Source organism: Bos javanicus, chromosome 3 (assembly GCF_032452875.1).
Source record: "Bos javanicus breed banteng chromosome 3, ARS-OSU_banteng_1.0, whole genome shotgun sequence".
NCBI classification, from domain to species: Eukaryota; Metazoa; Chordata; class Mammalia; order Artiodactyla; family Bovidae; genus Bos; species Bos javanicus.
The window spans coordinates 111,929,137-111,945,684 of NC_083870.1; the positions used below are offsets into that span (position 1 = coordinate 111,929,137).

General features: G+C 44.5%; 1 protein-coding gene across 4 annotated transcripts in view; it reads left to right on the forward strand.

Annotated features, from left to right (window-relative positions):
* CSMD2 (CUB and Sushi multiple domains 2) overlaps positions 1-16,548 on the forward strand; it is a 694,802-nt gene that overhangs the window by 71,347 nt on the left and 606,907 nt on the right. For 3 of the 4 annotated variants that reach the window (XM_061412618.1, XM_061412619.1, XM_061412620.1), the window contains exon 1: positions 3,322-3,474. The exons of the other annotated variant lie outside the window; for it this stretch is intronic. In XM_061412618.1, coding sequence (XP_061268602.1) covers positions 3,356-3,474 — 119 coding nt within the window. In that variant the 5' untranslated portion in view covers positions 3,322-3,355. Of the gene's footprint in view, positions 1-3,321; positions 3,475-16,548 lie in introns of those variants that run through there. 4 annotated transcript variants of the gene reach the window in all.

Below are 16,548 nucleotides of genomic sequence, written 5' to 3' on the forward strand. Positions count from 1 at the left end.
CTGCTTTAAATTGTGATGAGATGTAAACAAAAGAAATAGTTGTATGTTGGTAGAAAAAAATTAGAAAATACAACTAAGCAAACACACACACACACGCAAACCCAATAAATGTATAAGACGCGACGTAGCACAGTGATTCTCAACTGAAGGTGATTTAGACCCCCAGGGAACATTTGGCAATGTCTGGACACATCTTTGGTTGTCACAAGCTGGAGAGGGGCCATCGAGTGGGTCAAGGCCAGGGATGCTGTTAAGTGCTACCACACACAAGACAGCCGCAAAGGCCGGTGGGGTTGAGGTTGAGAAATCCCAAGGTAGGCGTTTAAGGAGGAGTTAAGACTTTTAACATCAGGTGTATGTGGGTGCGAATCCTCTTTCTGTGTCAGTGATGTTGGGCAAGTAAGTCAGCCCATCTGGGCCTCAGTTTCCTCGTCTGCAAAATGGGGAACTCTAAAGTGATGCTATTCACTGACGGCTGCACCTAGCATCGCTAATGAAGAGGTGCCGGTAGGCACACCGCACACTGCTTGCTCTATATGCAGATGCCATTCATCTCCCAACCACTCCCTTTCTCCACCAGGAGTTCACAGCCATCTTCTTGAAAGCATCTCACATTTCATCTAGAGCTATTCACAAGCAGCATCCCAGGGTGCCAGAAGGCAGCGTCTGGCTGCTTGAAATTAAATTTACAATAGAAGCTGATCAGAGTCTTCTTATAATGGAGCAGGGTGGGAAATGGGAGTGGGAACTGGTCCTGAAGTCTGAGGAGCCTGTAGGAGTTTAGAAATTAGCAAGAAAAGAACCAAGAGCCACCCAGACAATGCAGTGTCAGCCCTGCCTGGATGAATTACTGAAACAATGCCCACATCTCTGCTTTTGCAAAATTAGGTGGCCTTTCTGTGCTGGCAAACATCCTATTGCATTGCATTTTAATGTGGGATGAAGTTTTCTAATGGAACATGAGCAAACATAATCTATGGAGCTGCTGCTAATAAACGACATCACTGTGTATTGGAGGGTTTATAGGGCACTGGTGATGACTGCACCGGTTAAGCACAGCTAAGCATCCCTTAATTTAGACATTTGGGCTCAGGTTATGGGAAACACTGCAACTGGTTCCCTCCATTGCTGGCAATACACATTCTGTCATCCGCCTAAGGTGGAATGCAGTTTTAGTCGTCTGGGGCTTGTTGCAGATTTCACTCAACTGGCATTAGACACCTGTTTGGAAGTTGTAAAAAATGCACAAATTTGCCAGATTTACTGTCTTCTTATGACTGTGTATTGCAGCAGAGGCCCCCTAAAGGACTTGCCTACTGGATTTCTTAAACAGTGTGCCTACACACCAATACAGCTGTCCTTGGAGGATCCTCTCCCCAGAATGCCTTGAGAATGTGTTCTTGTGGTCAGGAGGTGGCTGGGAGGACCCATGGGGATGAGGGAGCATTCCTGTTTAAGATTAAAGCAGAGGAAGGATGCTGGGAAGGAGAAAGCAGAAGCGAGGACACCGCGTACCTCTTGTGGGCCAGCAACCATGCTAGACACGTGCATTCACTTGTCATTTCTTCAACATTTATTGCATGCCTACCAGGAATACCAGGTGTCAGAGATACAGCAGCTAACAAGGCAGCCTCTGCTTTCAAGCAACGTACAGTCTCCGAGGAAACAGATAAATAAGCAGCGAAGGTAGTCCAGGAGGCCATGGCTGGGGAACCTGGTGTGCGTAGTGATGGGGAGATACTTGCAGGTCCTGATCTGTGGGCCTGGGATGCCAGCTCTGCTTCTACCCCTTTGCTGAGTTAGCGCTCACTCATTTTTCCTATCTCAGCTCATTTGTCACTTTCTCACCTGGCGAATCCTCTGTGACACCCCTACTTCTCAATCCGATCCAACCCTCCTGTGATATCCCTCAGATTACTGTGTGTCTGTCCTTCACGGCTTTGCATGCTGTGTGATTCTTAGATTTCTGCTCATTTCCCTCGCAAGATTGTAGGCTCCTTGACTAGAGAGACTGGTCTTATTCTCCCCTGCATCTCCAGGGCCTGACCCATAGGAGGCTCTCAGCAAATACTTATGAAGTGAATGACTGAAGGCCTTTGGAGAAAGGGATCCCCTAATAAGGCATCGAAGGAGGAGTGGGGAGACTGTTTGAAGTCAAGAGAATAATATGTGCTCAAGTCAAGGCAAAATCAAGAGAAAGGCAAGGTGCAGAGAATTCACTAGGGGTGGGGTGTTGTGGGAGGTTGGGGTGTGGCCAGGCCGGATCACCAGCGGCCCTGTGTGCATGCTGGGGAGCTCACGGGATGGAAGTGGGGACACGCCTAAAGGTCCTAAACAGTCATTACACATCATATGTAATAATCCAACAACACCCCCATGAGAAGAGTAGTGTGCATTCTCTTTGCCGAGGTTAAGTAAGTGGTATGTGGCTAAGGTCTCTTAGATACTGAGTGGCTAGTGGAGGAAGGGACCACAAGTCTTCTGGAACCAGAAGCCAGGCTTCCTTTTCCATGTCCAAAAGCCTTCTGACTGCTTGCAACTCATTTGCATTCACTCCGCTTCCCTTTAAAAAATTCATCCTGTTTTCCTTTTTTAAGCAGTTTCTTTAAAATAGTAAAAGTAACAGGAACTCAGTACTTGGAAAAAAAAAAGTAAGCTGCACAGCAGTGTACAATGAAAACAGACGAGCGCCTCCTTCCCCAGGCCCTGTCCCAGCCCTGCTCCCTTGAGGTCACTGCTGTTAGCAGTTTGGTGTGTGTCCAATTTCTTTTTAAATAAAGATTCATTAAACTGCCCATGAGGCTTATTGGGACATCCATCAGCCCCTTAAAAATTGTTCTGATGAATTAAGTGTAAACTAATTAGAAACATGGATTCAATTACCCTCGAAACACACAAGGGTTTAATAATTAATAGGAAGAGGGCTTGAGGCCAAAGGCATTATGGATTTTATCAAACCCCTAACATCTGAAAAGTAAATATGTCTGATTTATCCTAAATGCGGGTAAATTTGCCATCCAGAGGCAAACCTGTTGGTAGGAGCTTCACATTTAATCGAAGAAGTTATTCCTGATTAATATGGAGTCAGCTGAAGGGTGCAGAGGCCAAGGCCTCCGAATGCTACTGGACGGGGCTGCCTGGAAGAGGGCGGCTGCCTGGAAGAGGGCATCCGCCTGTCTTTCTGGGTCACCACAGTTAGTTTGGCACATGCCTTTCCCCAGGCCAGCTTTGGGGAGGACCTGCTAAGGCCCCGAGTGATACCACTGACCCCTCTTATGGGCCCAGACAGCTGGGGAACAATACTGGCCCAAGAAACACCGTAGAACATTAGGGGAAGCATTCTATCTCCTGGACGATGAGCTCTGATGACTTAGATGGACACAGAGGAGGATCAGAGTGGTTGGAACATTTACTTGTTGTGTGTCAAGTGCTTGAAGTCCCACAGCTCATTCAGTCTTCACAATTTTCCCACAGGTAAGAATTATCACTTCCATTTTTATCCATTTTTCCATTTTTTCTTATCCATTTTTTTTCCATTCTAAGTAAGCCGAGTCTCAAAGAGGCTATGTGCCTTGGGGGAGATGTATTCAAAAGCTCATATTATCTATAGAGATACTATGCATATAATAGATAACTAACGAGAACCTACAGTATAGCTCAGGGGACTCAGTGCTCTGTGGTGACCTAGATGGGAAGAGTATCCAAAAGAGAGGGGATCTGTGTATATGTATAGCTGATTCACTTTGCTGTATAGTAGAAACTAACGCAACCTTGTAAAGCAATTACACTTCAATTAAAAAAAGAATCTTTTTAAAGCACATATTCACACAGGTCTGCACAACCACACCAAGGCTGAAGGGGGCTGCAGAGAGGAGTGAGCAGGGTCTGCAAGTGCAGTGACCCGTGGGCAGCCGTGTGCTCCATCACCTAATGCCAGAGGGTGGGTTTGGGCAGACGTGGTGGGGGAGGGGTTGGCAGCGGGAGATATACAAAGCCAGGTGGGCAGCAGTGTCGGGGTCCTGAGCAATCTCTCCCTTCACAGTTGAGCCCTGTGGTTCAAGGTCAAAGTGAATTTTTGTGGCAAAGCCTTGCCTCGTTCATTCGCCAAGTCTGCTGTTTAATAGCAGCCAGAATGTAAGGCCCCATGCAGCTCAAGTCTTGGACCAAAAGGCTGTGTTGCCTGCCTCCCTCGCCATGATCAGTCCTGCCCACAGTGTCACCAGGCGTTGTCAAAGATGTGAGTTTACCCAGAATGGAGTCGGTTTCCTTTTGACCCTCCTTTGCCTGTCTCTTGCAAGTGGTGGCCAATCAGGGTGTTGCTGAGATAGGAGTGTATCCCTTCTGTATCCTCAGCTCATTCCCTGAACCTTTGGGACAGCAGAAATCAAGGTACAAGGCTCCCTGGTAACCCGGGGATGATGTCCTCAGGGAGAGGAAGGTTTGGTAATTTTAGCATGTACTCCATTGGTCAGCAGAAATGGTACCCAAGTAAGCATCTCCGAAGCGCTGAGCTCCTCATGCACGTAAAGTAAACATAAAAGAAAACCAATTCTTAGTCTCTTAAGTGAGCAGAGAGCCACTGTCAGTGAGAATTGGGGCGAGGAGACATGGGGTCTGGCCCAGCACAGCCACTGGTATGCTTGTGACCTTCGCCAAGTCCCATCCCTTCTCAGGACCAGCTGCATTTTCCTGACTTATAAATTGAGGACTCAAGTCCAAGAGAACTCTGAAGCTTCTCCCAGCGCTGAAATTGTGTGATTGAGTGATACTAGAGATGTATGTGGAAGGGCTGTAAAATACTCCTGATCTTCTTGGATTATTTCTGCCGTATTCAGGTACTGCTCTTGGCTTTTCAACAGTTGCGCCATTTGTCTTTGGCATAAGGGTTTATTTTCCAGTGGCCTGTTAAGCAGGGTGGCAGAGGAGGCTAACCGTCTGCCATCATTCTTACTTCTCTTCCACAGGGCAGTGCTGTCTGTGGGAAACAGCTGCCAGACTGGGTCAGTATTTTTCAGCCTCTTTGCATCGAGGTGGAGCTGTACACCTTAGTGGCAGTAGAAAGTGGATGAAGTAATGGTACCCCCACCCCAGCATGGCCCAGAGAAGCTCCCTTGTAATCTGCTCTCTTTCCCTGGAAACAGATGTAGGAAGCCTGGATACCTGGTGGGTCTTATGAAGTAGGACCACCCCCTCCCTTGACTGCTGATTGATTGGATTTTACATAAGTGAGACATAAATTTGTACACACTTGGAGTCCAGGGTTATCATTGTAGCCAGTGCTTTCTTGGCCATTGCAAATTCTGAGTCTTGGCATTTTGGAATTTATGTTAGAACCTAGAGGTAGGTGAGGATTCTAGATAGCAGTGTCCATTAGCTTTCCAGACTTGATACTTGCTTTCAGGGAAATGAAGCTCCTGGTGGCCTGGACTTTGTGCCTAAAAGTTAGGTCATTGACTGATAAAATACAGTATTTTTTAAGCAACTTTGTTTGTGCTCTTGACTTTTGGTGGACTCTTCTTGGCACCAAATGTGGTTCTGGCTGTAGTCCTCTCTCTCCTATTGCCTGTAGCCCCAGTTGAGCATGCATGTGTAGGGTGGTGGTTAGGAAAGGGGCTTTGAAGCTGGCCTGCCTGGGTTTGAGTCCCAGTTCTGCCTCTTAATGGTGGCTAGATGCTGAGACACTTCTCTCTGAGTCTCAGTTTCTATATCAACAAAGTTGGGATTAGAGTAGTACCTACCCTTAGGGAAGTTGTGAAGATTCAACTACCCTACAGGCATAAAGTGTGCAGAAGATGCTGGACACATAGTAAGCATCGGGTAAATGTTAGTCCTCTTCAAAGCCCATCCCTTCCAACTCCCTCCACTGCCACCACAGTGATACAGGCTACCATTATCTTTTGCATTGATTGTTACAACAACCTCCTTCCCAGTCTTCCTGCTCTTTGAAGTTGTCTTTCAGTTGCTCAGTCATGTCTGACTCTTTACAACTCCATGGACTGCAGCACGCCAGGCTTCCCTGTCCTTCACCATCTCCTGGAGTTTGCTCAAACTCACGTCCATTGAGTTGGTGATGCCATCCAACCATCTCATTTTCTGTCACCCGCTTCTCCTGCCTTCAGTCTTGCCCAGCATCAGGGTCTTTTCCAACAAGTTAGTTCTTTGCATCAGGTGGCCAAAGAATTGGAGTTTCAGCTCCAGCATCAGGCCTTCCAATAAATATTCAGGGTTGATTTCCTTTAGGACTGACTGGTTTGATTTCCTTGCAGTCCAAGGGACTCTCAAGAGTCTTCTCCAACACCACAGTTCAAAAGCATCAGTTCTTAGGTGCTCAGCTTTCTTTATGGTCCAACTCTCACATCCATACATGACTGCTGGAAAAAACATAGCTTTGACAAGATGGACCTTTGTTGATAAAGTAATGTCTCTGCTTTTTAAAATACTATCTAGGTTGGTCATAGCTTTTCTTCCAAAAAGCAAGTGTCTTTTAATTTCATGGCTGCAGTCACTATCTGCAAGGATTTTGGAGCCCAAGAAAGTAAAGGCTGTCACTGTTTCCATTGTTTCCCCATCTATTTGACATGAAGTGATGGGACCGGATGCCATGATCTTAGTTTTTGAATACTGAGTTTTAGGCCAGCTTTTTCACTCTCCTCTTTCACTTTCATCAAGATGCTTTTTAGTTCCTCTTTGCTTTCTGCCGTAAGGGTGGTGTCATCTGCATATCTGAGGTTATTGATATTTCTCCCTGCAGTCTTGATGCCAGCTTGTGCTTCATCCAGTCTGGCATTTCACATTTTGTACTCTGTATATAAGTTAAATAAGTAGGGTGGCAGTATACAGCCTTGACATACCCCTTTCCCAATTTGGAACCAGTCCGTTGTTCCATGTCTGGTTCTAACTGTTGCTTCTTGACTTGCATACAGATTTCTCAGGAGTCTCTGTCTAAATAATAAGGGAATCTGAGTGAAGGGTGTGTTAGTCACTCAGTCGTGTCCAACTCTGTACGACCCCATGGACTGTAGCCCACCAGGCTCCTCTGTCCATGGGATTCTCCAACAAGAATATTGGAGTGGGTTGTCATTCCCTTCTCCAGGGGATCTTCCTGACCCAGGGATCACTTCCCTGGTTACTCAGATGGTAAACAATCTGCCTGCAATGCAGGAGACTCGGGTTTGATCCCTGGGTCAGGAAGAGCCCCTGGAGAAGGGAATGGCAACCCACTCCAGTATTCTTGCCTGGAGAATACCATGGACAGAGAGGCCTGCTGTGCTACAGTCGATGGGGTCACAAAGAGTCAGTCACGACTGAGCGATTAATGCTTTAGCTTTACTAGTTTTTAACCTAACATCTTTGTTCTGTTCGAGGATGGCATCCAGGGAAACCACATGAGGTTTAGTCTTTGTGTCTCCTTAGGCTTTCTTGGCCATGACAGTTTTGCCCCCTTTCCTTGTTTTTGATAATCGACAGCTTTGAGGAATACTGGTCAGGTGCTGTGTAGAGTGTCCTTCGGTTGGGATTTGTCTGATGTTCTCACGATCAGACTGGAGGAATGTGTTGTTGGCAGGAGGGCTCCCTTTTCCTCACATCATCTCAAGGATACATACCGTCAACATGGCTCACCTATGTTGATGTTGGCCGTGACCACCTGGTTGAGTTCAGGTTGTCAGTCTTCTCCACTGTGAAGTGCTGTCCTCTTTGGAAGGAAGTCCCTGTGTGCAACCCACGCTGACAGAGTTGAGAGCCAGCTTCATCTTGAGGGCAGAGTAGCTGCATAAATTATTTGGAATTCTTCTGCAGGAGAAATCTATTTTCCTACACTTCTTAATTTATTTATATCAGATGGATGTATGGATATTTACTTTTTTACATTGGGTTATCATCCAATACTAGTTTATTTATTTTGTTTGCTCAAACTGGAAAGTTTTTGGCCATGGGGGGACTCTTTCAGTTGACGCCTCTTGTTTCCTTTGGCATTTCCCCATCATTGAGAGCTTTTGCCATTGATGTTGTTGTTGCTGTTATTGTTTCACCGAATCTCTTTGAAGAAATGAGCTTTGCATCCTTGGTGTTAGAAACCAAGATCTGGTGCTAGATGTGCTCATTACTGTTGAGGTATCATTGCTTCTAGGCCCTCTCAGCTGACAGAGCAAGGGAATATGTGTATGCAGCCTAACTCATGTGTATGCACATATCTATAAATATTTTTATATGTATCATCTATATCTGTGTTCAGCTAAATGAGAGTTCATACTGAAGTCTCCAACTCTAGTCTAGTACCACATGGATCATTCTAGCCTCCTCCCTTTGCTTATCTGGAACGTCCACTCCAACAGTGAGACACTTGGTTCCCACCATCCATCATCCATTGACTGAATTGTTCAATTCCAGGAGGTAGAGTGATATCAGAACTGTTAACTTGTATTCCGTGGGAAACAATGTTTCAGCTAGAGTACAGTAATCATGTGCAGTTGTTTTTGCCTTTAGCCTTACAGATTCCACTCATCTGAAAAGTTACTTAGATAAGCACATGAAGGAAATGCACATCAGAGAAAGCATGTGAAGTGCAGGTGGTGAGATTTTAATAGGGTGGCCAAGGAAGGTGTCGCACTAAGAAGGTGACTTTTAGTGAAAACCTGAAATGAGTTTGGTGTCTCCACCTATCGTTAGGTGGCTCCATGGTACCTGTTCTGTTACATCGTGTTTCTTAACATGTATTTCCTTTCTCAGGACCTAGCAGACTTTATTATGGAAATTCGAGGGAGAGGAAACATATTCATTGGTAGCTTCAAGTGACATGATAGACACATAGGCACATGTTTATGGCACCTGTCCCCCAGAGCTGCACTGACCCAGGCTCCCAGGATAACACGATGAAGGCAGTGAAGTCAGTGTAGACTGTTTCTGGCTGGTGAAGTCATAGACCCTCATGTTGTCCTTGAGCATCTTGGAGACTGGCAGGGCAGTGTCTTAAATCCTGCCCATCAGTTTATATCAGCATTCTCCTCAGCACCTTGGGAGGTCTTCCCTGTCCCCTCCTGATTTAGTCTTCCCTATCACCATGGCAACTCTCATCCCTTAACAGGCAGTGGCAGTCTTATCAAACAGTCTAATCAAGGAAGGAAGTGTATACCTTTGACTCCACCTTTCCAATATGATTATTTTGTCTCAAAGCGCTCTTGATGAGTGGTCTGGGGGCTTCGTGATCCCCTGGTCAGTTGATAGAGGCACATTCAACTTCCCTCTTTTCCAAAGCCCTGCAGCAACACATCACAGATAAGTGTATCTTAGGCTTACATAGCCCCTACCCAGCAAAGGGGAAAGGTGACAGATCCTGGCTCCAGGAGTCTAGCTCTATTTCAGTCATAACAAGAATTCATCACTGTCCACAGATAATTGCAGAAAGCAAGAAGGCTGTCAAAGCCCTTAGTAGGTGGAGGAATAAATGCCAGAGGAGTTATTGCAATCTAAGGCAAGGTTTGGAATCATCCACTTTGAGTGACGAGTATTGCTCCTCCTAGTTCTGGCTGCTTAAGCTTCCCAGACACATTGTGTTAGTCTGCTTCTCTCAACAATTTCCAAAGTGTCTTTTTTTGGCCCCGTTTTACAGAGGAGAAAGCTGAGGTTCCAAATGGCAAATAAGTCCTGTGTTAACAAGAGGTGGCCCCAGAGGTAGCCAAGTTCCCAGCTTTTTATCCTTGCTCTTTTTTTAGTGTCCTTCAGCTGCCTAGGTGACTAGTGCAGTGGGGGATGGGAGAAAGGCAGCCTGAACATAGAGTCATCTGTCCTCATGGGCTTCAGTGGATGAGAGAGAAATGACCAGAGATGTGATTGATTCCTCTCCCATAGCTCCCACCCCACCACTGATATTAGAATTTACCTGAACTTGGGCCAAAAGAACAGGAAGATGGAATGAGTGTCTTTTCTCTGCTGTGGTCTTCCTCCAGCATAAACTAGGTGAAGACCTCGACATGGTGAATTATTTGTAGAACCTCAAAGGAACGAGTTCTTACTATTTTGGAGTATGCAGAAGTGTAAAGATTTTCTTTAATTAGATAGTGCCAGATAGATTTAATTAAAGCTTCAAACCTGCAATTTTCTTTGTTTGATTGATCAGTTGGTGCTGATTGCCTAGAGTAATTATGAAGGGGGAAGTAGAATTTTCAGTCTGGTGGCGATAAGCAGCAGACTGAGTCGACCCCTGGATACTTGGTTGTCAAAGTGGATTGTGAAAAGGTTTAAATTGCACAAATGTTTGCTAGCTGGTTGGCTGAAAAATAAGGTCCCTAAATTACACTTTCGTCTAAATCGTGCTCCTGGCTGATGTGGTTCTGTAGAAAAGTTCCCTTTCCCTTCCTTTCTAAAAATGTAATCACACCGCCAAGATCAGACAATATTCCGTTTTGTGAAATAACTGAAGCACACGACTGGGAGTGGCTTCTAATGGCCTTAGGAGATTGCAGGAACCCATGGAAGGTCAGGAGAGAACGGCAGCCTCTCAGTGTGAATTTAGGGATATCAGAAGGAGTTTTGAAGTCAGACAGTCCCTGGGTTTGAATATAGCCTGTGATTTTGGCCAAGCCCCACCTTTTTTCCCCTCATCTGTAAAACGGGACAGTTGTTGACAACAGATGAGCCAATGAATGCATATCTAGTGCCCGGCTGCAATGGGTTTGCACCAAATGTCAGTTCCTCTCTCTTCCTGTGCTCTGTCACCTCTTTGAGGTACCACCACGGAAGCTCCATGAACTCAGGAGACCAGAATCATCTTGCTCTCCACTGCAAAATAGCCCCTGGTGCATTGCATGTATATGGGTTTGTTCAGTGGACAAATAAATGAACGAATACCCTATGCATTTAGGTCCCCCCCCCCGCCCCCCCCTGCCAAATAGGTGACACTGGGACAGAGTAGCAGAGAGGCTCCATTCATGAAACTTTGAAGGGACTTGGTCCCCATTGGACACAGTATGAAGCGTGAGGTTGGGGCTGCCATTGGAATCATCGGCAGGAGAAACTGTCCTCCTTTCTTCTTTTATTTTTAATTTATTTTTTATTGGAGGATAATTGCTTTACAGAATTTTGCTGTTTTCTGTCAAACCTCAACATGAATCAGCCATCAGATCAGATCAGATCAGTCGCTCAGTAGTGTCCGACTCTTTGCGACCCCATGCCTGTTCATGTTACAGGATGGATGTTGAAGGACTCGGGGGTGTTTACTTGGAGGAAGGAGACCCTTAGGGGAAATGATGGCAGTTGTCAAGGCCTGGGGAAAGGACTCAAAACCTGACATTAGATGATGGCACTCAGGTTGTGACATGGAAGGGACTCCCAGCCCCAAGAGGCACTAAACTTCTGGCTTCTGGAAGAATCCATGCAGAATTTGGCACTTCTAGCACTGCCCCTCTCAGAGCCACAGTTGCCTCCACTCCTGAACTGAGGGGGCTGTTGCTCTGCATGTAGATCAGTGATGCTCCACGTGGCGATGTGCCTTCCCCAACCCTGACCCTTGGATGGTGAGGAGTGGTTATTGCATCTGATGTTCTAGAAAAGAGCCGCAGGGGAGGTATACATGCAACTTAAAAAGCATCTTTAGAATAACCAGTCCTTTGATTTATTTGTATTCACTTTATTTTGAAATTTTAAACCACATGAAAAAGGAAGTGATCGTTTTATGTGGATCACCAGGGGCCCCAGGGTTTCAGAAGATTGACATACTGTAGTGTAGATGGGTGCTTCACAAACTTTAATGTGCATGCAAGTCATCTGGGTTTTTGAGGAAAGTGCCAATTCAGATTCTGCCCGTCTGGGGGCGGGGCGGGGAAAGACTCTGCCTCTCCCAGTGAGGATCCAGGCGATAAACCAGTGCTGCTGGCTCGTGGTCTGTTCCAGAGGGTCTCTGAACCCTTCCCAGCAACTCCGGGGGCCGTGGCTCCCTAGAAAAGCAGAATGTTGGTTGCTTATGTACGAGTCCTTGGTCCATCCTTTATAGAGTCTGTTAAATGGAGAGGAACCAAATAAGAATGAAGACCCAGGCGTGAATGAATCTGGGCAGGATATAAGAAATGTGTTCTAGTAGCAATAGAACTAGGCATTCATTGCTTAGATTTACATCTTCGGCACATGTTTATGTCTGTGCCCATGGCTGCTGATCATTTGCAAATAATGCTCTGTTGTCTTAATCCTGCTTTTATGGCTAATGATGTGTGTTTCATTCTGATCCAGTGTAGAATTTGAGTAAACATATATTTCTCAATATCTTCCCCTCTAATCGCTACCCAGGGCTGTGAGTCATTGAAAGAAATCGTGTGTGAGGGAACGAGATGCTTTCTGGAGACCATCCCCTCGTGCCAGCCTCCGTTGGCTGCCCACCAGGACCCCGTGGGGGCGAGCCTGCTCGCCATCCAGAGTGCCTGTGCTGCTGGCAGATACAGCCAGTGTGGCTTCCCCCATGAATCCAGCCGGGCTCGATGGGCCTGCCAATAGCATCGATCTCTGGTCCCTCAGAGCAGAGTCATTTCACTCTGTTTCCAGGAATTTGTGATGTTTCTAATTTGATTATTTAGTATCATTATCTGCTGTCCTCATGCCTGCTCAGCTGCAGACAGTGCTGGTGCCCACACCCCAACCCATCCTGCCCAGTCTGACTGTGGAGAGGCCTCCATCCTTCCTGGCAGGTGACTTAAGGATGAGCATCCTGGACACTCTGGTACCTGCTGGGCTGTGGTGCCTCAAGCCCCCTGGCTGGTCCCTACCTGCTGGGCCTCAGTCTGCCCTGAGCCCTGGCTCCATAAGCCAGGAGCTTGACTCCACTTGACAGTTGCTAACCCACTTCTCCCAGAGGCTGGACTCTGGTCCTGACTCCTGATTCCATGTAGGACAGGGTCCCCAGGGCCCTGCCAGCACCCAGGCCTCCAGCCACCAGCCGCCCTTCCCTCCCCCTTCTCCCAGGCTGGTTGCTGAACCTCAAGCTTTGATTCCGTCCCCCCACCTCCATCTTCTGCCCCTTCCCAATGCCAATTTAGGGGGTATTTTTTGATGCCAACAAGCAGGGAATGCACAGGGAGATGCAATTGCAAGGTAGAGACTGGGATGCAGGAGGAAACAGGTGAGGAAGAAGCTGAGAAATCAAAAGCAGGCATAGCAAAAATCAACAAAGCCAAAAGCTGGTTTTTTGAGAAGATAAATAAAATTGACAAACCATTAGCCAGACTCATCAAGAAACAAAAGGATAAGAATTAAACCAACAAAATTAGAAATGAAAATGGAGAGATCACAACAGACAGCACGGAAATACAAAGGATAGTAAGAGACTACTCTCAGCAACTATATGCCAATAAAATGGACAACTTGGAAGAAATGGACAAATTCTTAGAAAAGTACAACTTTCCAAAACTGAACCAGGAAGAAATAGAAAATCTTAACAGACCCATCACAAGCAAGGAAATTGAAACTGTAATCAGAAATCTTCCAGCAAACAAAAGCTCAGGACCAGACGGCTTCACAGCTGAATTCTACCAAAAATTTAGATAAGAGCTAACATCTATCCTACTCAAACTCTTCCAGAAAATTGCAGAGGAAGGTAAACTCCCAAACTCATTGTATGAGGCCACCATCACCCTAATACCAAAACCAGACAAAGATGCCACAAAAAAAGAAAACTACAGGCCAATATCACTGATGAACATAGATGCAAAAATCCTTAACAAAATTCTAGCAAACAAAATCCAACAACATATTAAAAAGATCATACATCATGACCAAGTGGGCTTTATCCCAGGAATGCAAGAATTCTTCAACATCCACAAATCAATCAACGTAATACACCACATTAACAAATTGAAAGATAAAAACCATATGATTGTCTCAATAGATGCAGAGACGGCCTTTGACAAAATTCAACATCCATTTATGATAAAAACCCTCCAGAAAACAGGAATAGAAGGAACATACCTCAACATAATAAAAGCTATATATGACAAACCCACAGCAAACATTATCCTCAATGGTGAAAAATTGAAAGCATTTCCTCTAAAGTCAGGAACAAGACAAGGATGCCCAATCTCACCACTACTACTCAACATAGTTTTGAAAGTTTTGGTCACAGCAATCAGAGCAGAAAAATAAATAAAAGGAATCCAGATTGGAAAAGAAGAAGTAAAACTCTCACTGTTTGCAGATGACATGATCCTCTACATAGAAAACCCTAAAGACTCCACCAGAAAATTACTAGAAGTAATCAATGAATATAGTAAAGTTGCAGGATATAAAATTAGCACACAGAAATCCTTTGCATTCCTATACACTAACAATGAGAAAACAGAAAGAGAAATTAAGGAAACAAGCCCATTCACCATTGCAACAAAAAGAATAAAATACTTAGGAATATATCTACCTAAAGAAACAAAAGACCTATATATAGAAAACTATAAAACACTGATGAAAGAAATCAAAGAGGACACAAATAGATGGAGAAATGTACCATGTTCATGGATTGGAAGAATCAATATAGTGAAAATGAGTATACTACCCAAAGCCATCTATAGATTCAATACAATCTCTATCAAGCTACCAACAGTATTTTTCACAGAACTAGAACAAATAATTTCACAATTTGTATGGAAATACAAAAAATCTCGAATAGCCAAAGCAATCTTGAGAGAGAAGAATGGAACTGGAAGAATCAACCTGCCTGACTTCAGTCTCTACTACAAAGCCACAGTCATCAAGACAATATGGTACTGGCACAAAGACAGAAATATAGATCAATGGAACAAAATAGAAAGCCCAGAGATAAATCCACACACCTATGGACACCTTATCTTAGACAAAGGAGGCAAGAATATACAATGGAGAAAAGACAATCTCTTTAACAAGTGGTGCTGGGAAAACTGGTCAACCACTTGTAAAAGAATGAAACTAGAATACTTTCTAACACCATAACAAAAATAAACTCAAAATGGATTAAAGATCTAAATGTAAGACCAGAAACTATAAAACTCCTAGAGGAAAACATAGGCAAAACACTCTCCAACATAAATCACAGCAGGATCCTCTATGACCCACCTCCCAGAGTATTGGAAAGAAAAGCAAAAATAAACAAATGGAACCTAATTAAAATTAAAAGCTTTTGCACAACAAAGGAAACTATAAGCAAGGTGAAAAGACAGCCTTCAGAATGGGAGAAAATAATAGCAAATGAAGCAACTAACAAAGAATTAATCTCAAAAATATACAAGCAACTCCTGCAGCTCAATTCCAGAAAAATAAATGACCCAATCAAAAAATGGGCCAAAGAACTAAACAGACATTTCTCCAAAGAAGACATACAGATGGCTAACAAACACATGAAAAGATGCTCAACATCACTCATTATCAGAGAAATGCAAATCAAAACTGCAATGAGGTACCATCTCACGCCAGTCAGAATGGCTGCTATCCAAAAGTCTACAAGCAATAAATGCTGGAGAGGGTGTGGAGAAAAGGGAACCCTCTTACAGTGTTGGTGGGAATGCAAACTAGTACAGCCACTATGGAGAACAGTGTGGAGATTCCTTAAAAAAACTGGAAATAGAACTGCCATATGACCCAACAATCCCACTGCTGGGCATACACACCGAGGAAACCAGAATTGAAAGAGACACGTGTACTCCAGTGTTCATTACAGCACTGTTTATAATAGCCAGGACATGGAAGCAACCTAGATGTCCATCAACCTAGACAAATGGATAGGAAAGATGTGGTACATATACACAATGGAATATTACTCAGTCATTAAAAAGAATACATTTGAATCAGTTCTAATGAGGTGGATGAAACTGGAGCCTATTATACAGAGCGAAGTAAGTCAGAAAGAAAAGCACCAATACAGTATATTAATGCATATGTATGGAATTTAGAAAGATGGTAATGATAACCCTATATGCGAGACAGCAAAAGAGACACAGATGTATAGAACAGTCTTTTGGACTATTGGAGAGGGTGAGGGAGGGATGATTTGGGAGAATGGCATTGAAACATGTATATTATCATATGTGAAACGAATCGCCAGTCCAGGTTTGATGCATGATACAGAGTGCTCAGGGCTAGTGCACTGGGATGACCCAGAGGGATGGGATGGGAGGGGGGTTCAAGATGGAGAACACATGTACACCTGTAGCAGATTCATGTCAATGTATGGCAAACCACTAAAATATTTTAAAGTAATTAGCCTCCAATTAAAATAAATAAATTTATATTAAAAAAAAACAAAAGCAGGCATTGGGACAGTGCTTTCTGATAATAAAAAATAGCAATAAAATTATATATGTATAATTTTGTATCAACTGCACACACATATCACAGACATAATGTACCTGGCATTCTTCCAAGCTTGACATGGAGCATGTCGTTTGGTGCTCTCAACAGCTCCTCGAGGAGGGAATTATTATTACTATCCTGTATTATGGATGGGGACTGGAATGAGCAGTAGTGGAGTAGGTCATGTAGCTTGTAAGTGGCAGAGCCAGGATTTAGACCCAGGTGATCAACTTCAGAGCTCAGAGTCTTCACTGC